We start from the raw sequence: 24,489 nt of genomic DNA, 5'->3' as shown, positions 1-24,489 counted from the left end.
GCTTGAGAGGTTGCTGCTGATGATACAGGCATACCTACTTTTTGATTTTGAGTATATTGTGTTTGCATGAATTTCTATCAGGCAGAGCCATTATCAAGTTCTTAAATTATTCTGGTCTGACTGCCAGCCAAGCTCCCCACTACTTTTGCTTTTGACAAGGTTATTTGTAGACAAGGCGTACCCTTTTTCTTTGAAGAGCTGTCATGTTCATTCATCATATGACTGTTTTGTATAAGCTTCCAATTTTTGCTTTCTGGTAACAGTCTAAACAGCATTTGTGATATCTGAGATCTACTTTGAAAACCTACTTAGTGCCAGCATGATGGATGGTGTACTTTGCAACTTCTTTGTAATTCATTGTGCACCAGAAAGGTGACATTGTTTACCCCATCATAATGACAGGTGGGTCAGTAAAATGGTTCTAAGGAGAGTTGCCCTGTCAGATGCAAAATACATATTAAAATGGATCCATAAATAAATTAGCATGAGTGAGGTTAGTTTCTGTGGAAAATTTCTTAAAGAGATGGGAATACCAGAACACTGGACCTGCCTCCTGAGAAATCTGTATGTAGGTCAAGAAGCAACAGTGAGAAATGGACATGGAACAAAAGACTGGTTCCAAATAGGAAAAGGAGTACATCAAGGCTGTATATTGTCACCCTGCTTATTTAACTTATATGCAGAGTACATCATGTGAAATGCCAGGCTGGATGAAGCACAAGCTGGAATCAGGATTACTGGAAAAAATATCAATAACCTCAGATATGCAGATGGCACTACCCTTATGGCAGAAAGTGAAGAAGAACTAAAGAGTCACTTGATGAAAGTGAAAGAGGAGAGTGAAAAAGTTGGCTTAAAGTTCAACATTCAGAAAACTAAGATCATGGCATCCAGTCCCATTACTTCATGGCCGATAGATGGGGAAACAGTAGAAACAGTGGGTGACTTTATTTTTCTGGGCTTCAAAATCACTGCAGATGGTGATTGCAGCCATGAAATTAAAAGACGCTTACTCCTTGGAAGGAAAGTCATGACCAATCTAGACAGCATATTAAAAAGCAGAGACATTACTTTGCCAAAAAAGGTCCATCTAGTCAAGGCTATGGTTTTTCCAGTGGTCATGTCTGGAAGTGAGAATTGGGCTATAAAGAAAGCTGAGCACCGAGGAATTGATGCTTTTGAACTGTGGTGTTGGGGAAGACTCATGAGAGTCCAATGGACAGCAAGGAGATCCAACCAGTCCATCCTAAAGGAGATCAGTCCTGGGTATTCATTAGAGGGACTGATGTTGAACCTGAAACTCCAATACTTTGACCACCTGATGCAAAGAGCTGATTCACTGGAAAAACCCTGATGCTGAGAAAGATTGAGGGAAGGATAAGGGGACGACAGAGGATGAGATGAGATGGTTGGATGGCATCATTGATTCGATGGACATACGTTTGGGTGGACTCTGGGAGTTGGTGATGGACAGGGAGGCCTGGCATGCTGTGGCTCATGGGGTCGCAAAGAGTCAGACACGACTGAGTGACTGACCTGAACTGAAAAATCACTGCAGATGGTGACTGCTGCCATGACCTTGGAAGAAAAGCTATGATCAACCTAGATAGCATATTAAAAAGCAGAAATGTTACTTTACCAACAAAGGTCTGTCTGGTCAAAGCTATGGTTTTTCCAGTAGTCATGTATAGACATGAGTTGGACTATAAAGACAGCTGTGTGCTGAAGAACTGATGCTTTTGAGCTGTGGTGTTGAAGAATCCTGAGACTCCCTTGGACTGCAAGGAGATCCAACCAGTCCATCCTAAAGGTAATCAGTCCTCAGTATTCATTGGAAGGACTGATGCTAAAGCTGAAACTGCAATACTTTGGCCACCTGATGTGAAGAACTAAATCATTTGAAAAGACCCTGATGCTGGGAAAGATTATAGGTGGGAGAAGAAGGGGACGACATTGGATGAGATGGTTGGATTGCATCACCGACAGGATGGACATGAGTTTGAGTAAGCTCCGGGAGTTGATGATACAGGAAAGCCTGGTGTGCTCCCTCCATAGGTTCGCATAGAGTTGGACATGTCTGAGTGACTGAACTTAACTGAACTGAGGTTAGTTTCAGGAAGTAATAGTGATTTATGTTTGTATTAATGGGAAATATTAGCTGTAATATCATCATAATGTTAAAGACACTGATAGTACTGACAATGTCTAGTCAGTTTTATAAATAGAATATATGGCTTTATGTAATTTCCATGCAATTGTTTCTTTTGTCTTTTGTGAACCCCATTCATATACAGAGAAACAATGGGAACAATTAATCTTTATTTAATAAAAGTTTGTCAGATTGGGTCTACTGTGTTCTTATTTTGAATAAAGGATTTGTTTTTATTCCAATACATTTTATGAATTTTGGAGGTTTTTTTGCTTAAGCATTATTTTGCATTTGAAAGACAAGCCAAGTGATGCAATTCTATGAAGAAACTTTTTCAACAACTCATTTACTGTGCATGAAATATTGTTACGAACACACTAAACACTATCCCATGGGTTGGTTACTTCAATTCTCTAAGCTTCCTCATCTGTAAAAGAGGAATAATTATAGTACCTCAAGTAATTGCTGTGGGCAAGAAATGATAGAAACCATATAAAGGGTCTGCTACTTAGAAGCACTCAATAAATGTTACCTATTGCTGTGATTAGTAGTTGATAAAAGGAGACACCTTCAAATGGAAGAAATTAAGTAAATAGTAGAACTATATATCATAAAACTTGGAGTACATTTTTAACATATTGTGTGAATATAATTTTCCTATCTTCTATTTAACAAAATAAATATTAGGAAGGGAGGAAAATGCCTTAAGTATGAATACATAATAAAATACATACAATCCCCGACTATATGTTTTCTTTTAAAACTGAAAGCTCTAATAAAAGAAATATTTCATTTTTGAATGCAGAATGACAAATCATGTCAATTTGGGACTGAAGAGAGTTCCTTGTCTTTGTTTTGTAAAATATCAATACATAGTATATAACACATGATATCTGAAAACTGCATCAAATATTTTGTCAAAAAATCTGAAGAGAGAAAATAATAACTGGCATGGAATCCTTGGATAACTTGTAGTCAGATGTCTATTTTCTCATGGCTGGGAAAACTTTGTCTTCTTCTTTTGAATTTTTAATATTATCAAGCAAAGGCAAACTTATCAGTGTTATGGCAGAAGAAAAAGCTATATGCATTTAGCTCTGAATTCTTTTTGTTACAGGTAAAAATATCAGAAAGCTAACAGAACAGACTGAAATTGTATTGTTTTTCTAGGGGTGAAAATGAATCTACACTCTCACAAACAGAAATGTGAGCTTGGAGCAGTTTTTCAATATTGAAAAGGGTTTTGCATTTTATTTGCCCCCCTCTTTTTCTCTTGTGGAATCGATCTTTTGGTCAACAATGCACAACAGTGTGAAATAAATGGTTCTGAACACAGTATATGTAAGTGATTCACTTTTTAAACTCTGTAGAAAATCACTTGATTTAATATTATCTTCTGTTTCTGATTTCATGAGCTCTGTGAAGTAACTAAGTTAGCAAAAGAATTTCATAATTGGCTGCTTTTTTCCCCAAGATAATCCATGTGGTTATTTTTCACATATTTAAGGTATATATTATTCCTGGATTTAATATTTAGACAGAAACATCTACAAATAAAGAAGTGATATATCACAACATAGCATCCATAGTTAAATATTTGTTAGGGAGGTTGCATCGTATTCCCAGGAAAATAAAAAGCTTACTTTATGAAATAAAAGTTTACAGCAAAGATAACTGAATTTTCCTAAACAGTTAAAGTGCATTGGACCATTTTTCTCCATCTTCATTAGAAGAAATGTGGCATTTTGACTGAGAAGGTGTTTGGCTACAGATTATTAATTTGACTAGTTATTTCTAAAGATTTTTGAATCACAATAACTATTTGATAGAACATTCTAGGTTAGAATTTTTAGTTTTAATATGAATATGCTTATGTAACTTATATGCAGAGTACATCATGAGAAACGCTGGGCTGGAAGAAGCACAAGCTGGAATCAAGATTGTCAGGAGAAATATCAATAACCTCAGATATGCAGATGACAACACCCTTATGGCAGAAAGTGAAGAAGAACTAAAGAGCCTCTTGATGAAAGTGAAAGAGTAGAGCAAAAAAGTTGACTTAAAGCTCAACATTCAGAAAACTAAGATCATGGCATCTGGTTCCATTACTTCATGGGAAATAGATGGGGAGACAGTGGAAACAGTGACAGACTTTACTTTGGGGGCTCCAAAATCACTGCAGATGGTGATTTCAGCCATGAAATTAAAAGATGCTTACTCCTTGGAAGGAAAGTTGTGACCAACCTAGACAGCATATTAAAAAGCAGAGACATTACTTTGCCAACAAAGGCCTGTCTAGTCAAACCTATAGTTTTTCCAGTAGTCATGTATGGATGTGAGAGTTGGACTATAAAGAAAGCTGAGTGCTGAAGAATTAATGCTTTTGAACTGTGGTGTTGGAGAAGACTCTTGAGAGTCCATTGGACAGCAAGGAGATCCAACCAGTCCATCCTAAAGGAGATCAGTCCTGGGTGTTCATTAGTAGGACTGATGCTGAAGCTGAAACTCCAATACTTTGGCCACCTGATGAAAAGAGCTGACTCATTTGAAAAGACCCCAATGCTGGTAAAAATTGAGGGCAGGAGGAGAAGGGGATAACAGAGGATGAGATGGTAGTATGGCATCACCAACTCCATGCACATGGGTGTGGGTGAATTCCGGGAGTTGGTGATGGACAGGGAGGCCTGGCATGCTGCGATTCATGGGGTCGCAAAGATTCAGACATGACTGAGCTACTGAACTGAACTGAACTGAATATGATTTTAAGCATACCACTTATAATGTTGTGATAAAGTAACTTTCTTTGAAGATTTAATTTATCGTTTAATTTCCGTAAAATGCCAGTAAACAGTTTACAAATATTTACCTCATTTCATTGGATGCTGCAAATTCAGTCTTTTCAGAACTAGAGAGATCTATGTAAAGGTTGATCCTTAGATTTATACACTATTTCAGTACACTAATATAATTAAACTAAAGGAAGCAGAATTCTATCACAATCATGGTCTCCAGAAGGAATTCTCTTGAATGAATTTGCAACTCTTTCAATACTCTTACTTTAAGATATTGAGTATCATTTATTAAATAAAGTACCCTTTGTTTATTAATCTGTTTGTCCTTATATTTTGTTTTGACCCTGAAAGATGAACTAATACAGAATTTAGCCTGCTGGCTACATGCCACATGCCTTTTTATGCTGATCACAGGGGCAAAGTAATATATAAGAATCTTTGGACACTGCCCACATGTAACTGACAGTCTAATAGGGGAAGCTGGCAGTTAGGTAAGCAATTATACAACTTCATGGTGCCAATCTGCTTTTAACAGCGTATTACCTAAATATTTTAGCCTCTGTTTCCTCACCTATATAGTGGGCAGAACTATCTACTGAACATGAATGTTCTGAAGATACTGAAAGCAACTGATAATCTCCATGGTAAAATGTGCTGCTGCTGCTGACTCAATGGACATGAATTTGAGTAAACTCTAGGGGATAGTGAAGGACAGGGAAGCCTGGTGTGCTACAGTCCTGTCAGATATGACTGAGAGACTGAACAAGGAATCTAGTATACATTCTTACCCCAAATTTACATTATTTTGCCTGTTGACTCTGGAGATTATCAACTTAAATATGGAAATGTAATTCTAACAGAATTTTGTTCTACTTGAGTTAAATTTCTATGTTACTTTAACTTAATTTTCTCTCCTTTACTCAGTTCAGTCACTCAGTCATTTCTGACTTTGTGTACCCATGCACTGCAACACACCAAGCTTCCCTGCCCATCACCAACTTCCAGAGCTTACTCAAACTCATGTCCATTGAGTTGGTGATGCCATTCAACCATCTCATCCTCTGTCATCCCCTTCTCCTCCTGCCTTCAATCTTTCCCAGCATCAGGGTCTTTTCCAGTGAGTCAGTTCTTCACATCAGGTTGCTAGAGTATTATAGTTTCAGCTTCAGCATCAGTCCTTCCAAAGATCAGGACTGATCTCCTTTAGGATGGGCTGGTTGGATCTCCTTGCAGTCCAAGGGACTCTCAAGAGTCTTCTCCAACACCGCAGTTCAAAAGCATCAATCCTTTAGCACTCAGCTTTCTTTATAGTTCAACTCTCACATTTATACATAACTGCTGGAAAAAGCATAGTTTGAGTAGATGGTCCTTTTTTGGCAACCTAATGTCTCTGCTTTTTAATATGCTGTCTAGGTTAGTCATAGCTTTTCTTTCAAGGAACAAATGTCTTTTAATTTCATGGTTGCAGTCACCATCTGCAGTGATTTTGGAGCCCCCCAAAATAAAGTCTCTCAGTGTTTCCATTGTTTCCCCATCTATTTGCCATGAAGTGATGGGACTGAATGCTGTGATCTTAGTTTTCTGAATGTTGGGTTTTAAGCCAACATTTTCACTCTGTTCTTTCACTTTCATCAAGAGGTTCTTTAGTTCCTCTTCGCTTTCTGCCATAAGAGTGATATCATCTGCATATTTGAGGTTATTGATATTTCTCACAGCAATATTGATTCCAGCTTATGCTCCTTTAGATAGATATGCATTATAAATTAGCAGAATGGATTATGTGTCCCAGACTTCATGCTGAATGTATTTATTTAGCACATGAGCTGGTTTCTCTTCTTATTGGTTGGGAGTCCATTTTAAATGATTAGGTCTACAGCTATCCAAACTAGTAAATATTTTAAATAAATGTTATTTAAATTATTAATACTTAGTTCATACTAAAAACTAAATATTTGTATAACTGCATGCTGATGTCAACCCCGTCTTAACTGGTCTCTATTAGCGAGAATAGTATTTAGAGGCTTTTGAAAGGGTGATGATTGATTAGTGATGTCTGCCACACCACAGGGGTGGGAAGAAGCAGCATTGGCTTTCATATTTTAAATGTGATTTTCAGAATAAGATCTATGATGGAAAACCATTCAGTTTACTTGAAAAAGAAGAGCTAATAAAATGTTAACAATATTCGAATTCTGAACTCTTCATTATTCAGTTCAGTTCAGTCACTCAGTTGTGTCCTATTCTGCGACCCCATGGTCTGCAGCACGCCAGGCCTCTCTGTCCATTGCCAGCTCTCAGAGTTTACTCAGACTCATGTCCATTGAGTCGGTGATGCTGATGCCATCCAACCATCTCTTACTCTGTCATCCCATTCTCCTTTTGCCTTCAATCTTTCCCAGCATCAGGGTCTTTTCCAGTGAGTCAACTCTTCACATGAGGTGGCCAAAGTATTGGAGTTTCAGCTTCAGCATCAGTCCTTCCAATGAACACTCAGGACTGATCTCCTTTAGGATGGACTGGTTGAATCTCCTTGCAGTCCAAGGAACTCTCAAGAATCTTCTCCAACACCACAGTTCAAAAGCATTAATTCTTCAGCACTCAGCTTTCTTTATAGTCCAACTCTCACATCCATACATGACTACTGGAAAAACTATAGGTTTGACTAGACAGGCCTTTGTTGGCAAAGTAATGTCTCTGCTTTTTAATATGCTGTCTAGGTTGGTCACAACTTTCCTTCCAAGGAGTAAGCATCTTTTAATTTCATGGCTGAAATCACCATCTGCAGTGATTTTGGAGCCCCCAAAATAAAGTCTGTCACTGTTTCCACTGTCTCCCCATCTATTTCCCATGAAGTAATGGAACCAGATGCCATGATCTTAGTTTTCTGAATGTTGAGCTTTAAGTCAACTTTTTTGCTCTACTCTTTCACTTTCATCAAGAGGCTCTTTAGTTCTTCTTCACTTTCTGCCATAAGGGTGTTGTCATCTGCATATCTGAGGTTATTGATATTTCTCCTGACAATCTTGATTCCAGCTTGTGCTTCTTCCAGCCCAGCGTTTCTCATGATGTACTTTGCATATAAGTTAAATAAGCAGGGTGACAATATACAGCCTTGATGTACTCCTTTTCCTATTTGGAACCAGTCTGTTGTTCCATGTCCAGTTCTAACTATTGCTTCCTTACCTGCATACCGATTTCTCAAGAGGTAGGTCAGGTGGTCTGGTATTCCCATCTCTTTCAGAATTTTCTACAGTTGTGGTGATCCACACAGTCAAAGGCTTTAGCATAGTCAATAAAGCAGAAGTAGATATTTTTCTGGAACTCTCGCTTTTCCCATGATGCAACAGAATTTGGCAATTTGATATCTGGTTCCTCTGAGTTTTCTAAATCCAGCTTGAACATCTGGAAGTTCACGGTTCAAGTAGTGTTAAAACCTGGCTTGGAGAATTTTTAGCATTACTTTACTATCATGTTTTTCTTTTTTACTAGCTATTTTTTGTTTTAGAAAGGATAACAGTAAACAGGGAAGATGATTTTGATTTTATGTTTTTAATAAGCATAAGCACTTTAATTTGAAGAATATTCAAAAGCTAGATTATGTAAGATAGCAGTAAATTTCTAAAGTAAAACTTGTATTTAAATGAATAGTACTTCTGATAACCCTTTATTTTGTCAGGATGAGAACTGCTTGGATTTACCATTTGTGACTTTGAGTAGAAAATTACTGTTTTAGCTAAAGCAGGCTTTTCAAACATTCTGTACATTCAGAATCTCTCTTAGAGAAAAACTAGGAGGATTCAAAGTGATTGATTTGGTTGAAAATGTCAATTCTGAAAAATTTAAGGCATACATCATTTCATAAGCATGAATAAATTTTGCTACCACAGGTAGAAAGAGAAACATGGCACTGGATTGTTCCTCAAAGTGGAGCCCAGGCCCCCAGGAGGTGGCGCACCCCAGAAACACTTCTCTGACCTTGCTACTTTCTGTTGTTCTGTTTATTTTATTCAGTTGATTACAGACTATACCAATTCTATTCTTTTCTCTTGTTCATTCTCTTCTGTAGCTTCTTCTGTGAATAATCTTTCCATTTTCCCATACAACATTTTATGTTATAGAATGTCACTTTTTAATGTTTTGATTTTTAGGCATTTCTCATTATTTTAAGCATTGCTCATTATCTTCTAATTACGTATTTTACAATGAATGGAAGATAATTGTACTTTAATATTCATTTCTAAAGTGTTCTCATATCCTTTTAGCTGTTTTTTTATGTGGCCCACTACTATCTATTTTAATTCTAATACCTTTTTTCTTTTTTAACAATATATAAAAATTTTTCTATTCCAATTGTTTTTTTAAATTTCTTTGTTCAAAAATTAGCATATAACATTTAAATAAAAGTTAATGTGTAGACTTTTTGACATTTCTTTCTGGTTACAAAAAAAAACAGAGATATCTCTGTCTTATTTTGCAACTCTCGTTTACACTTTCCTATGCGTCAGGGAAAAACTGGTGCACATAAAGTGAATAGTTCAACAAGCACCTAGGTTTCTGTCACTTGGCATTTCCCGAAGACTACTCAGAGGTGATTTAATCCTGGTGTTTGAATGTAAACTTAGTATCCCAGCTGGGTAAGTGGGCTATTTTCTAGTGTGACAGAATACACACAATAAGAAGAGGTTCATTGTAGCAACAAGCATGGTTGGGAAAAATGGCTTGACATTTTATCATATTGCTGTATACTGATTTGTCTCAGAAAAATTCAGTGCTTTCCTGCAGCTGTGATTTGGAGGTAAATAGGAAAGACTTTCAGAAAGGACCTAATTCAGAAGCATCCTGTAAAGGCAATAGGTAACTTTTATTATCACCTGTCAGGTCGTCAGAGCATTGAGACTTCTGTAATTATTGACTTTTAATGCATAGCCTAAAAGTACAAAAACCACAATAAATTATTAAAATGATGCCTGTGCTGGGGAATATTTGTGTGGGGAAGAAACCCTCATATATGTTAAAATGCTTAATCATTGATATTGTATGTACTATTTATAGAAGATGAGCTGAAGAGTTCTTTAATTGAAATCACTATTGTTTATGCAGCTGTTGCTACTTTCCAATAACGTAAATGCCTTTTACAGGCTTGTGTTTTATTAGCTTTCTGGTATGTACAAAAGCAAAATCATAGTCTGGCTATATCCTCTCAGACCAGTATAGCCCCCCACCCACTTCTCCTAAATATGAAACTATATTCATTAATATAGCCAATTGAATAATATCCCTGTTTAAAGGTGCTATCAGTGAATCATAATTAGTAGAGAGCTTGCAAAGTTGAAATGGAAAAAATGAATTCTCATTTTTGCATTGTAATCATTAATGTTATGTGATCATTTAATTGTGCTTTAAAATTGTGCATCAATAATTATTTATATGGTAATGGTATCAGTAAACTAAAAAGTCAAATGAATAAGACATTTTATTAGGGGCAAAATTATGATCAAGAGCCACTGTAACAAGTAATTTTAACAATTAAATTCTCTTGGCAAATATATTGGAAAGTACCATAACTTAACTTTTAGGAGATACTGTAATTATTTCAATTCAAGATAGATAGACTAGTAGTGTATGTTGGACACCTGGATGAAAATAGGTGTGTGATGGGCCCTTTACTGAGGAAATTATACTGTAATTGATATTGAAACTGTTAGACACATGTATATATAAAGATAAAAGTCTTAAGAGAGGCAGAAATAGATTACCCTGGGGATCAAAAGTAGATAAATTCACATAAAATTGGACATCAGAGAGCTACAGTTCATCAGCTAGATAATATTTGAAATTGGTTTTAACGTATTAGTAAATTTTTCCACAGGTGCAGATGAATGTAATGGCAAAGGAAATATTTCATGCCACAAATGTTTCCTTAAATAGATTTACTCATCTCTTGTTTGTGCTCAAGTATTCTTCAAATGAGCCTTCTGTGGAGGCACTTTGTATACACCCGACTGAAGTATGTTAGTGCCGACTGAGAAGGATGGGAAGTTGGACATCTGAATTCTTCATCTCCATTCTTTCGTTATTTACCACCACTCATTTTTTTTTTATCAACACCTCAACATAGATATGCTATATTTTGAAACAGCAAATTTTTTATTATAATTTTATCATTGGAAGACATCAGTTCATTTCGGTAGCTCAGTCATGCCCGAATCTTTGAGACCCCATGAACTGCAGCACATCAGACCTCCTTGTCTATCACCAACTCCCAGAGCTTGCTAAAACTCATGTCCATTGAGTCAGTGATGTCATCCAACCATCTCATCCTCTGCTGTGCCCTTCTCCTCCTGCCTTCAATCTTTCCCAGCATCAGGGTCTTTTCCAATGAATCAGTTATTTGCATTAGGTGGCCAAAGTATTGGAGCTTCTGTTTCAGCATTAGTCCTTCCAATGAATATTGAGGACTGATTTCCTTTAGGATGGACTGGTTGGATCTCCTTTGCAGTCCAAGGGACTCTCAGGAGTCTTCTCCAACACCACAGTTCAAAAGCATCAATTCTACAGCACTCAGCTTTCTTTATGATCTAGTTCTTGCATTCATAAATGATTACTGGAAGAACCATAGCTTTGACTAGATAGATCTTTGTCAGCCAAGTAATGTCTCTGCTTTTTAATACATTGTCTAGGCTGATCATAGCTTTGTCAAAGAGCTCTTCAAGGAGCAAGTGTCTTTTTATTTCATGGCAGCAGTCATCACCTGCAGTGATTTTGGAGCCCAAGAATATAAAGTCTGCTACTATTTCCAATGTTTCTCCATCTACTTGCCAGGAGTGATGGGACAGGATGCCGTGATCTTAGTTTTCTGAATGTTTAGTTTTAAGTCAGCTTTTTCACTCTCCTCTTTCATCATCATCAAGAAGCTCTTCAGTTCCTCTTTGCTTTCTGCTGTAAGAATGGTGTCATCTGCATATCTGAGGTTATTGATATTTCTCCCGGCAATCTTGATTCCATCTTGTGCTTCATCCAGCCCAGCATTTCACATGATGTACTATGCATTTAAGTTAAATAAGCAAGATGACAGTATATAGCCTGGACATACTCCTTTCCAAATGTGGAACCAGCCTGTTGTTCCATGTCTGGTTCTAACTGCTGCCTCTTGACCCACGTACAGATTTCTTAGCAAGCAGGTAAGGTGTTCTGGTATTCCCATCTCTTTAAGGATTTTCCAAGGTTTGTGGTGACCTACACAGTCAAAGGCTTTGACGTAGTCAATAAAGCAGAGGTAGATGTTTTTCTGGAGCTCTCTTGCTTTTTCGATGATCCAACAGATGATAGCAATTTGATCTCTGCCTTTTCTAAATCCAGCGTGAACCTCTGGAAGTTCTTGATTAACATTCTGTTGAAACCTGGCTCGGAGAATTTTGCGCATTACTTTACTAGCATGTGAGATGACCGCAATTGTGTGGTAGTTTGAACACTCTTTGGCATTGCCTTTCTTTGGGATTGGAATGAAAACTGACTTTTTCCAGTCCTGTGGCCACTGCTGAGTTTTCCAAATTTGCTGGCATATTGAGTGCAGCACAATATGGAAAGCATAACAGCTTTATTTGAATTAGAATTAACAGAAAGTAAAGCTGAAAGAAATCATCTTGGCTATAGGTGTATGCTGTATCAAACTCTCAGGGCAGTACTTTTCCAGTGGGGAAGGAAATAACTACATCAGAGGATTCCCATTAAAAGTTCTGGGAAGGCAACAACTTATATGTCAATGAAAGAGACTTTAAAAGTGAGAAATATTGATATAAAATATAACTCTAGGGACCTCATGGGAAAGGTGACAGAAATAGTTGTTTGGGGGCATATTCTGAAGTTTTGGATATCATGATAGTATGTGTGGCTGTACAGGTTGTATACTACATAACCCAGGGGGTTGTCACTGCTGGATTATGGGCACATCCCGAACAGCTGGGCATCATGCACTTTGTACTTAACTTGGGTAACATAGAGAATCTTTCGGAGAAGGCAATGGCACCCCACTCCAGTACTCTTGGCTGGAAAATCATTTGGATGGAGGAGCCTAGTAGGCTGCAGTCCATGGGGTCACTAGGAGTTGGACACGACTGAGCGACTTCACTTTCACTTTTAACTTTCACGCATTGGAGAAGGAAATGGCAACCCACTCCAGTGTTCTTGCCTAGAGAACCCCAGAGACGGGGGAGCCGGGTGCATTGCTGTCTATGGGGTCACACAGAGTCGGACACAACTGAAGTGACTTAGCAGCAGAGAATCTTTTGAGTTGTTTCCGCATCTCAGAATGGCATGGTTATTTTTGACCCTTAAGGAAATGAATTTTGCAGTTTTCTGATTCAAATTCCAGAAATATGAGTATAGATATACCAAACTCCATGGTCTTTTAGAGACATAAACTGGGTTTGTAACTTTTCCAGAAGTGTAAGTAAAAAACAAATATGACTCTAAACCTTTTTCTCCATTGACCTCTCAAAGAAGAATTGTTGTACCCTGATAGAACTAGAAAGGTCATGATTGGGACACATAAGAGAGATTATTTCTCCTTTGAACATTTCAAATTACTATGAATGATTTTGTTATACTAAATGGACAAATTGCCCTAATTCTCCTGACAGGGCTTTATTTTTCTTTGTCTTCTCTTTCAGGCTGAAGTCATTGATGTGAGTTATGGAAATGCAGATGACTTAAAGCGGATTAAAAAAGTGAAAAATGTCACAAATCGGATTGCACTCTTGAAATTAGGAAAATTGCCACTACTTTATAAGGTTAGTCCAGTGCCCATCATTTGGTTGTGGGGTGAATTTTGTTTAGTTGGGGTTACACGTGTATCTGGGAGCATGAAGAGAGAGAGTGTATGTATGTATGTGTGTGTGAGTGAGAGTGTGGAGAGAGAGAGAGAGAGGCATAATGTGTCACAGGAAGATAACTTTTCCAAAATGGAATATTTCATATTAAAATCTTTAAGATATTGTGCTTGTGGGATCTTCATAAAATTGGCATTCCCTTTATAACATCTATCTGGAATGGTAAAAATGAGAACCACAGTGTCCTCTTCTTATGACATCTGTGAAACTTCTAATCTATTATCTAATTACCATGTGCTTTATGTTACACTAGTATCTTGCAGACTTACATTCCTCAGAGATTAATTTTGTCGACTCCATAACGTCATAGTTCCTGGCTGTGCTCAGAAATTTAATTAAAGTATAATATACTAACAAGAGGCAGAGTTTTGATTTATTTTATTTAAATAGAAGTTTATTAACACTCATCCACTAGATGCATCTACATAATTAAAGGAGTTCAATCTAAGTATCTCATAATGAGCCATCACAATAGAGAGTCACTAGTGCTCTTCCTTAGTTCATTTTCTTTTCCTATTAAAAGAGAACAGCCAGTGTAGTTCTGTCACTGGAATGCTCTGGTTCTGAACATATATTAGATTTCACCTTATTCAAAACTATATGAGCTTTGCTAACTCCTAAGAGCAAAAAAGTTTCCAGAACTCTGTTGGCACACTCTGTAAGGACACAAGAAAACATTCTGTGCCTTTTAAAATTATTTTCCAAGGATGCCCTTATACTTAAATCAATGTCTGATAATAGATAACAGGCCAGAATTTTAAAGATGGTCTTGAAAATATACATTGATAACATTAATACTAGTGTTTTGTAGGACAATTTGTCAGTATGTATTAAAGGCCTTAAAATAATCACACTTTGACTGAATAATTCCATTTCAATCAATATATTCTAAGGGGGAAAAACAGGTATGATAAAAACATGATGGCCAATGATGTGAGAAAATATTTGAAATGATATATGCATCTAGTTTCAGTTTCCCATGTGGCTTAGTGGTAAAGAATCTGCCTGCCAGTGGAGGAGACACAGGAGACATGAGTTCAATCCCTGGATGGGAAGATCCCCTGGAATAGGAAATAGCAATCCACTCCAGTATTCTTGCCTGGAAAATTCCATGGACAGAGGAGCCTGGAGGGCTATAGTCCATGGGGCAGCAAAGAGTTGGACATGACTAAGCACACAGACATACATCCAGTTTAGCATTGAAAATCATTCTATAGACTGGTACAGCTGAATACTGTACAATAATTGCAACATAAAACATATTTAAAATATATGAAAATCCTCAGATGTCAAATAAGTTATAAAGAGGACATTTATAATAATTATATAATAATTATTATTGTTACTTCTAAAAGTAACATTGTTAGAAATGTGGGCTAAATATTTTTCTAAACATTTTTAATGTATTTTCACATTAATCTTTACGATCACCATAGTGTTGAGGTATGGATTATTATCTTCAATTTATAGATAAGTATCACAAATGAATAAGGAAGGAAATAAGATAGAGTGCACTCCTCCAACAACAGTGTAAATCTGGTAGAGGGGCAAGAACATGAAATTTTAAAACAAGGGTACAGTTTTGATCATGGTATAAGACTAGATATTCTAATTATTTATTTAAGACAAGTGATTCAAATTGCTTAAAGGACATTTTATTACCAATAGTCAGAAGAAGTCTTCCTCTAAATTTTGGGGGGAGAATGTACCTTTTTGGATGCTTAAAAGTACAGCGGAAAAAAAAATAGAGTATCCACTTATCCACAAGGGATAAATTTCAATAACCCCATGGATTCTTGAAACCACAAATAGCACCAAACTGTACTTATATTATGGTTTTCCCTATACATATATACCTATGATATAATTTAATTTATAATTAGGCATGGTAAGAGATTAACAACAATAATGAAAATAGAGCAGCTATAACAATATGCTGTGATAAAAATTATGTGAGTATAATATCTCCACAGTCACTCTGATCATCTAGAGAGCTGCAGAGTGACTATCAGGCAGGAGAGCATACACAGTGTAGATATGCTGGGCAACAGGGCCATTCACATCCTGGCTGGAGGGAGTGCGCCAGCCTGAGATGTCATCAGGCTACTCAGAACAGCACATAATTTAAAACTTAGGAATCATATTTTGAGAATTTTCCATTTAATATACTTTGAATGGTCTTTGACACTGAGTATCTGAAACCTCCAAAAGTGAAACTATGAATAACGGGGAACCACTGTAACACTGTGGTATATTATATGAATCCTGATTGTTCAAACTAATAGTGATATAGATGACTAAAATGTTGTTTGTGGTGGGGCCAATTATTTAAATTCAGTTGATGGAATTACTGATGATTTCTACTTTATATTTTTCTGAAGATTTTGTATAAATTTTATAAGAAAACAGTCTAAAAATTCATGTTAAAGCATTTAATTTTTTTTTCCTAACAATGTTTATAGGCCAAACTCAAAATCCTTACCAGTAGATAATGGATTAAAACAGTCAATTTCTTTTTATTTGACGGCTCCAGAGAATATTTACATTCAGTTCACTTCAGTCACTCAGGCGTGTCCAACTCTTTGCCAAACCATGAACCGCAGGACGCCAGGCCTCCCTGTCCATCACCAACTCCCGGAGTCTACCCAAACCCATGTCCATTGAGTCGGCGATACCATCCAACCATATTATCCTGTGTTGTCCCCTTTCCTCCTGCCCTCAATCTTTCCCAGCATCAGGGTCTTTTCAAATGAGTCAGCTCTTCGCATCAGGTGGTCAAAGTATTGGAGTTTCAGCTTCAACATCAGTCCTTCCAATGAATACCCAGGACTGATTTCCTTTAGGATGCACTGATTGGAACTCCTTGCAGTCTAAGGGACTCTCAAGAGTCTTCTCCAACACCACAGTTCAAAAGCATCAATTCTTTGGTGCTCAGCTTTCTTTGTAGTCCAACTCTCACATCCACACATGACCAGTGGGAAAACCATAGCCTTAACCAGACAGACCTTTGTTGGCAACGTAATGTCTCTGCTTTTTAATATGCTATCTAGGTTGGTCATAACTTTCCTTCAAAGGAGTGTCTTTGAATTTCATGGCTTCAATCACCATCTGCAGTGATTTTGGAGCTCAAAAAAATAAAGTCAGTCACTGTTTCCACTGATTCCCCATCTATTTGCTGTGAAGTGCTGGTACTGGATGCCATGATCTTAGTTTTCTGAATGTTGAGCTTTAAACCAACTTTTTCACTCTCCTCTTTCTCTTTCTTCAAGAGACTCTTTAGTTCTTCTTCACTTTCTGCCATAAGGGTGGTGTCATCTGCATATCTGAGGTTGTTGATATTTCTCTTGGCAATCTTGATTCCAGCTTGTGCTTCTTCCAGTCTAGCGTTTCTCATGATGTACTCTGCATATAAGTTAAATAAGCAGGTGATAATATATAGCCTTTACGTACTCCTTTTCCTATTTGGAACCAGTCTGTTCCATATCCAGTTCTAACTGTTGCTTCCTGACCTGCATACAGGTTTCTCAAGAGGCAGGTCAGGTGGTCTCGTATTCCCATCTCTTTCAGAAGTTCCCACAGTTTATTGTGATCCACACAGTCAAAGGCTTTGGCACAGTCAATAAAGCAGAAATAGATGTTTTTTTGGAACTCTCTTGCTTTTTCGATGATCCAGCAGATGCTGGCAATTTGATCTCTGGTTCCTCTGCCTTTTCTAAAACCAGCTTGAACATCTGGAAGTTCACAGTTTACGTATTGCTGAACCCAGTCTTGGAGAATTTTTTTTTCCATTTATTTTTATTAGTTGGAGGCTAATTAATTTACAATATTGTAGTGGCTTTTGTCATACATTGACATGACCAATACAGTATACTAACACATATATATGGAATTCAGAAAGATGGTAATGATAACCCTATAGGCTTGGAGAATTTTAAGCATTACTTTACTAGCATGTGAGATGAGTGCAATTGTGCAGTAGTTTGAGCATTCTTTGGCATTACCTTTCTTTGGGATTGGAATGAAAACTGACCTTTTCCTGTCCTGTGGCCACTGCTGAGTTTTCCAAATTTGTTGGCATATTGAGTTCAGCACTTTCACAGTGTCATCTTTCAGGATTTGAAATAGCTCAACTGGAATTCCATCCCCTCCACTAGCTTTGTTCGTAGTGATGCTTCCTAAGGCCCACTTGACTTCACATTCCAGGATGTCTGGCTCTAGGTAAGTGATCACACCATCGTGATTATCTGGGTTGTGAAGATCTTTTTTGTACAGTTCTTCTGTGTATTCTTGCCACCTCTTCTTAATATCTTCTGCTTCTGTTAGGTCCCTACCATTTCTGTCCTTTACTGAGCCCATCTTTGCATGAAATATTCCCTTGGTATCTCTAATTTTCTTGAAGAGATCTCTAGTCTTTCCCATTCTATTGTTTTCCTCTATTATGAAACCATTAGATGAGTTTCATAAAGTAGTGAGATAGTGGTTTATCTAGAATAGGACACAGTTATTAAGAACCCGGTACATTTTCCCTGATCACCCTCCTTACAGGCCTATGAAATGATTTAACAGAGAGGTCTATGAAATATTCCCCTCCAGACAAAGTCTCGTGACAAGCTTGGCATTTTCTTCTAGGCAAAGAAGATAGAGCATCCTTTCTTTAACATTTCAAATTCTATTCTAGGTAACTTTGTTTTCTGTAATTGTCACAGAGATTATACAATTACTGATACCATATCTGTTAAAATACATTCCCACTGTAAAGAAAAAAGAAAGCATGGAGTAGACAAAGTTATATAGCATGATTAGAGCTGAACTTGCTTCACCTGTCCATCAAATATATTCTGAGGTTGAAATTGAAAAGAGAGGTAATACAGCAATATGGCTAGGTTGAAAAAAAGAGGACCAATTGACTTCTATGTGAATTACAACTGTTAATCATGATTCTAAATGAGCATCTGGACTGGGAACATGGGGCTGACTGAGTAGAGAAAAGTTAATCATATTTTAACTGTGGAGTAGTATCTAAGTCATAGTTCAAAAATGAGGAAGAGGGGATCTCTGCATCTGAGATGGAGAGGGCAAAGGGGAAGCATAATTGTGATATTATCTCCTAAAATGAATAGAAAATAATCTACAGCCAAGAAAGAACCGGTCTCATTAGTTTATATCATAAATTATATGTATGTGTTAATTTAGTCTCTAGAGAGGGATTGATGGGAAAATCCCCATATTTGTTACAGGAACCGTAAAAGGCAGATGGTTTCTAGCTTTGTGCATTGATGTCTGCTCTTAGTTGCTTCAGGAAAGGGTCAAGCAAGTTCCTCACAACTAGCTTGTGCTAGGTTCCTTATGCTTAAACCTTACAGGAAAGGTTTCTTTGTACTTGGTATTTATAGCAGGTTATTTTATAAGAGAGTGCTTTAATTCTTTAAGCTGTAGGACAAAATACTCTCTTATACATCATAATGGATTCACTTAGATTTGTCTCAGTGACAATCTGAGATACAGTACAGCAGATTCTAAAACCCTTGCAAATTCCCAAATTGCTAAATAGCTCTTGAGTATGAAATTTATTTTATAAAATATAAAAAAAGCTATTGGCTTTCCTTTAATCATTTTCCTGAAAAGCAATAGTAAAGAAAAAAAATTACTATGTACTCCATGGCAACTAGAAATCAAGTAAATCCCTCAGAAATGTGGAAGTCGGGCCATTGTCTGGGTCCATACCACATTTAAGCCCCAAGTCTTATAGGAGTCACATTTGCATATGGTAAAATTACAAATGTATAAATATCTTATGTCTTCTGGTCATAGTGGAGTTACAGAAAAATATTTGTAAATGCTGTTGCTATTTTTTCATAAATGGAGTAACAGGGTATAATCTTAGTACTCACAGTTAGATAGTAAAATACTAGCAAATATTAGCTGGATTTTACATTTTTTATATATTTTTATCCTTATAATGACAATTTTAATGTTTTAGAAATCCAAATGATTTTGTAACTTCCTACAAATGAAAGTTTCCTATCTATTCATCAGATAAGATTTATATTTTAATATCAATTATACATTGTTTGGCCAGTGTGCAAGTTAACCAGCTGCCACTCAACTCCATAAAGCATGCTTAAAGACTTGGGCCTTTTGGAAGAGCTGGTAAAGAAATGAGGAATAGAAAGCAACTGTTATGTGTTGATATTTTCAAACAGATTGTTTCTAACAGATTAAGAAAAAGTAAACTTCATACTATTTGAATTTCAAACACAACTTCATCTACAAAATAAGTAAATTTAAAACATTGAGTTGGGGGTTTAGTGAAGAAATCTCTATATTTGGTGATTTACCAATCAGTACTCATTAAATGGACAATAAGGTCATTAAGAAATTCTCTAGGTAAAGTAAGTGTGGAGAAAGAGTGTATTTTTAAACTAACCTCACATAAAGTGTTTGCACGCTTTTCATATTTGCTGAACTATAAGTTTCATTTACCCCAATCTCCTATTTTTTCTGATATTTATTCAATCCCCAGGATAACTGCACTCAAAAGAATTAATTTTCTTTATTTCAGTTACTAGAGAACAGCGTTTACTCTGTGTGGTAGAAGTTTAAGATGGTACTTCTAAAATTTAATTTTTTATATCCCAAAGTTAAAATATGATGTGCTTATCTAATAATTAGCATCACAATATGTAGTACCTAGTATAATAGTACAACAATGTACATAGAAAAGGAATTCAATATTTTTTTGAAGCTAAAACATTCATTGCGTGTGTGTGTGTGTGTGTTTGTGTGTGTGGTATATGTATGTGTACACTGGTAGAGCTTTATGTGTCATATGACAGTGAGGTTGGAAGGATGCAAAAGCAGAAAAATACTCCTTCCTTATTGAAACTTTTGACACATTATAACTTTCCCTGCTATTGATGAAGCTAGCAGATTTATTTACATGACAGTCTCTGAATATTTCAGATTAAAAAACAAACATTTAATTTAGTGTCACTTCATGATATTTTACGTATGTTTTGTACATGGAAGCACACTTCATTTTTAAGGCAATTTTTTAAGGCATTTCATGAACAAAAAAAAGTGAACACTATCTTGATACTTATAAAGGGTAAGTTTGTTCACTGGCTGATTTAATGAGGTACTTCATGCCCTGTTCTCAGAAATACTTAAAAAAGACCAATACTCCATATTTTATAACTATGAGTCTAGAGCTGCTCCATTGGTCACGGAAAACATGGTCATGACTAGAACACAAAATCAGAAAACAATGATTTAAAGCATTTAAAAGCCAAATGTGCTATTATTTTTTAAATCAGAATGCTTTCCATTTTCCACTGACTGACTTTAGTTATTTTTCTAAATGACTTAGATCAAATATTACCATATCTACAAAAGGTAGTTTCTGTTGAAGTACAACTTCAATTATAAGTTATAGTGAAAAAGCTAGACTGAGTGTTATTCTGCTATTTAGCAATCTGATTTTCAGTTCAGTTCAGTTCAGTCACTCTGTCAACCCCATTGACTCCAACCCCATGGACTGCAGCATGCCAGGCCATTAAGAACAAGAATAATTAATCCTGAATGCTTCCAACCTTATTCCTAATATTAAAGTTTTTTCATGGCTTAAAACAAATGAAGGTATATCTGCAAGTCTTGAGTCTGTTGTGAATGAATCCCATAATTTAGAAGTCATGCCTGTGTGTTACCTACATGATCATATAATTTAATTTTACTAACCATTTTAATATTGTGAAATCATAACAAGTGACATTATTTATTAGAAAGATTGAGTTTTTCATGTATCTTTTTGTAATATGTTAAGTGTAAATCACCCCCATGCATTCCTGCAAGTTTGGTAGCAAAAAAAAATGAACTGAGTATTTTCTTTGTCTTAAATGTTATAAACTAAGAAAGGCATAAATCAAGAAAGAAGCCAGAGAGAAAGGAAGGAAGGAAAGATAGGAGGAAAGAAAGAAAATGACAGTTGATCCCCTTTGATTAACTCCTTGGGCTTCCCAGGTTGCTCAGTGGTAAAGAATCTGCCTGTCAGTGTGGGAGACACAGGAGACGTGGGTCCAATAGCTGGGTCTAGAAAACCTCCTGGTGGAGGAAATGCCAGCCCACTCCAATCTTCTTGCCTGGAGAATCCCATGGACAGAGAGGCCTGGTGGGCTACAGTCCATGGGGTCGCAAAGAGTCGGACACACTGAAGCGACTAAAGTCAGACAGCAAGGCACAGTTAACTCCCTAAAACTACTCATGTCTCAGAAATGTGTTTTATACATTATGTATCACTCTAAAATCTGAAAGTGTAAGCTTTAGATGTATTTTAATTTTTGAGAACTTATTTGTCACACCAGTGTAGCTCTCTCGATGATGATGACATCTGGCGCTGAGGTAATCCTGAGCTATCCTTTCACATTTCAGTTTTTCCCTCTCTCTGTCTGGTTGAGTTTTTACTTTTATCCTACTGTAGATGGGTTTCCCAGTCTTTCCAGTGTGTTGTCTTCTGTATTCACAGGGTGATTTGTTTTGAATAGTGAAGCACAGCATGGCAGGATTCAAAGATGGAAGAGACTAGCTTAATTTCTAGCTCTTCTGTTTGATGTCTGTGTGACTTTGGAATATTATCTAAAACCTCAGGTTTTTGAAAAATTTTTTTTAATTCACAAAGTGGTGATAAAATAATCCCAACTTGCATTTTATATGAATATTAAATCTTAAAATGCATGCACGATTTTTAATAAATACAAGTTATTCTTAGTAAGCCCTTAAAATCTGAATAAGATTCTAAAGAGAAAGGATATGAATTGAATAATGGGGAATGACAGCTCTCTCAAACTTGCAAAACTGAACTGAATATAATAATATACTTAAGTCACTTACAGAAATACAATCTTTTAAGATTGCATTTCTTGCATTAACAGTAAAAAATTATGCTGATACCATGTAGCATCTCAAACCATAAAAATAAATAAAATAAAGTTGTCTCTAATGATTTTTGTGGCTTAAGACAGGTATAAATAAGCAGAAAAATGAATGTTAAAAGTAAATATAATTAGACTATTAAGGATGAATATAAAATATAACCTAACAGGGCAGTAGGCGCTTTTGATTTTTATATTCTTCAATATGCATTTTAATGCATAGATTTTTTTTGTCAGGTAATGGAATTATATAATATTAAAAAATAATATTGTTTTAGAAATTGAAACTGTATTACTATTATAAAGTAGTTATATAAACAAATTTTAAACTTTGAAAATTGAGGTATCATATATGATTCCAACAGTATCATGAAATTGCCTCTATATCATAAGGCTGTTGTCAAAATTAATTATACACGTAAGTACTTAACACAATGCCAAGAATATACTAAACACTTATTAAAAGAAAGCTAATATTTTGTTTAATTACTGCATTTTCTACTTGAATTCCATTTTTCTTATTGGTCACCATTCTGTGTGGTCAAAAATTTAAGACCTTATCATTTTCTAAATGGTTTAATCCCAGCCTTGTTTGTTTAAAGCTCAGTACTTCAGTAAAGGGTTTAGATTATTTCAGGAATGATCATGACATTGAAACTTTAGTTTAAGATTTTCTTATGTATTTGCTTTTACAGTATCCTAAAACTGACTTGGAAATTTTGCATAGTTCTTTCACTTTTATGTTGATATTTCAAAGAGGTCATGGATATTAACAACTTGTTTTAATTATAAAACAGATAAATCCTTTGCTCCACATTAACAAAGTTAAAAAAAAAAAAACTACATAACTATTAATCACTGTATGACTCTAAATTCTTTCCTTTTGCTTTTTTTTTCATCATTCATTTTCTTATGGTAAAAATAGATTACTACCTTGCTCAGGAATACATTGGTTCTGAGCAGCAACTTGGATTTTACTAATTTGTTGTTGCTGTGAGATATGTGAAGACAGACTTAAATTACTTCTGGAAGAAAATAGCATTGAAAAATATTAGTAACTGGGGGGAAAAAATACCTCTCCCTAAAATTTATTTAGTTAAAATTATAGCTACACAATATATTGTATCTATTTTTTAATTTAGTGTACTTATTTTATAAAAAAAATTAACCTTTAATAAGCTATAAAATCTTAATGTAGCTACATAAGCTTAAAATATTTTCACTTGAACTTTGAAAACAATATATACTCAATAAAATATTATTTTAATAAGTAACTATTAACATATGTTAATTTATTTTCATAAATATTCATTAAATTGCTTTTTAACTCAAAATATGTTTTTACTGTGTTTATGCAAAGTTATTGGGAAGGTTTTATAGCCTAATATGTATTATAGTTAAGAATAAAGTTTTTGTGGTTTTAATAATGTGCAGGTTGAAAATAACTTTGCTGTTACAGGTTTTTAAAGTAATTTTCAGTTTAGTCTAAATCTATTGTGTGCTCAATCACTTCAATCATGTCTGACTCTTTGTGACCCTGTGGGCTGTAGCCTGCCAGGTTCCTCTGTCCCTGGGATTTTTCCAGCAAGAATACTGGAGTAGATTGCCATGCCCTCCTCCCAGGGATCCCAGGTCTACCACTTCAATCACTATGAGTCAGTCTTCAAATCTTTTCATCTCAATGAGACTTAATTTCTTGTAAAACCAGTGTAATTAAATTCATCTAGCTTATA

The 24,489-nt window shown here is 35.8% G+C and overlaps 1 protein-coding gene across 8 annotated transcripts in view; it reads left to right on the top strand.

The window, feature by feature from the left end:
• The window catches only part of NAALADL2 (N-acetylated alpha-linked acidic dipeptidase like 2), a 1,484,447-nt gene that overhangs the window by 806,918 nt on the left and 653,040 nt on the right, over positions 1-24,489 (top strand). For all 8 annotated transcript variants that reach the window (XM_043473697.1, XM_043473696.1, XM_043473703.1 and 5 more), the window contains one exon: positions 13,611-13,730. In XM_043473697.1, the coding sequence (XP_043329632.1) occupies positions 13,611-13,730 (120 nt within the window). The remainder of the gene's footprint in view (positions 1-13,610; positions 13,731-24,489) is intronic.

This window comes from Cervus canadensis, chromosome 7 (assembly GCF_019320065.1).
Source record: "Cervus canadensis isolate Bull #8, Minnesota chromosome 7, ASM1932006v1, whole genome shotgun sequence".
Lineage (NCBI taxonomy): Eukaryota > Metazoa > Chordata > Mammalia > Artiodactyla > Cervidae > Cervus > Cervus canadensis.
Note: the sequence above shows the minus strand (reverse complement) of the source record. Positions and strands in the feature narration are given on the sequence as shown.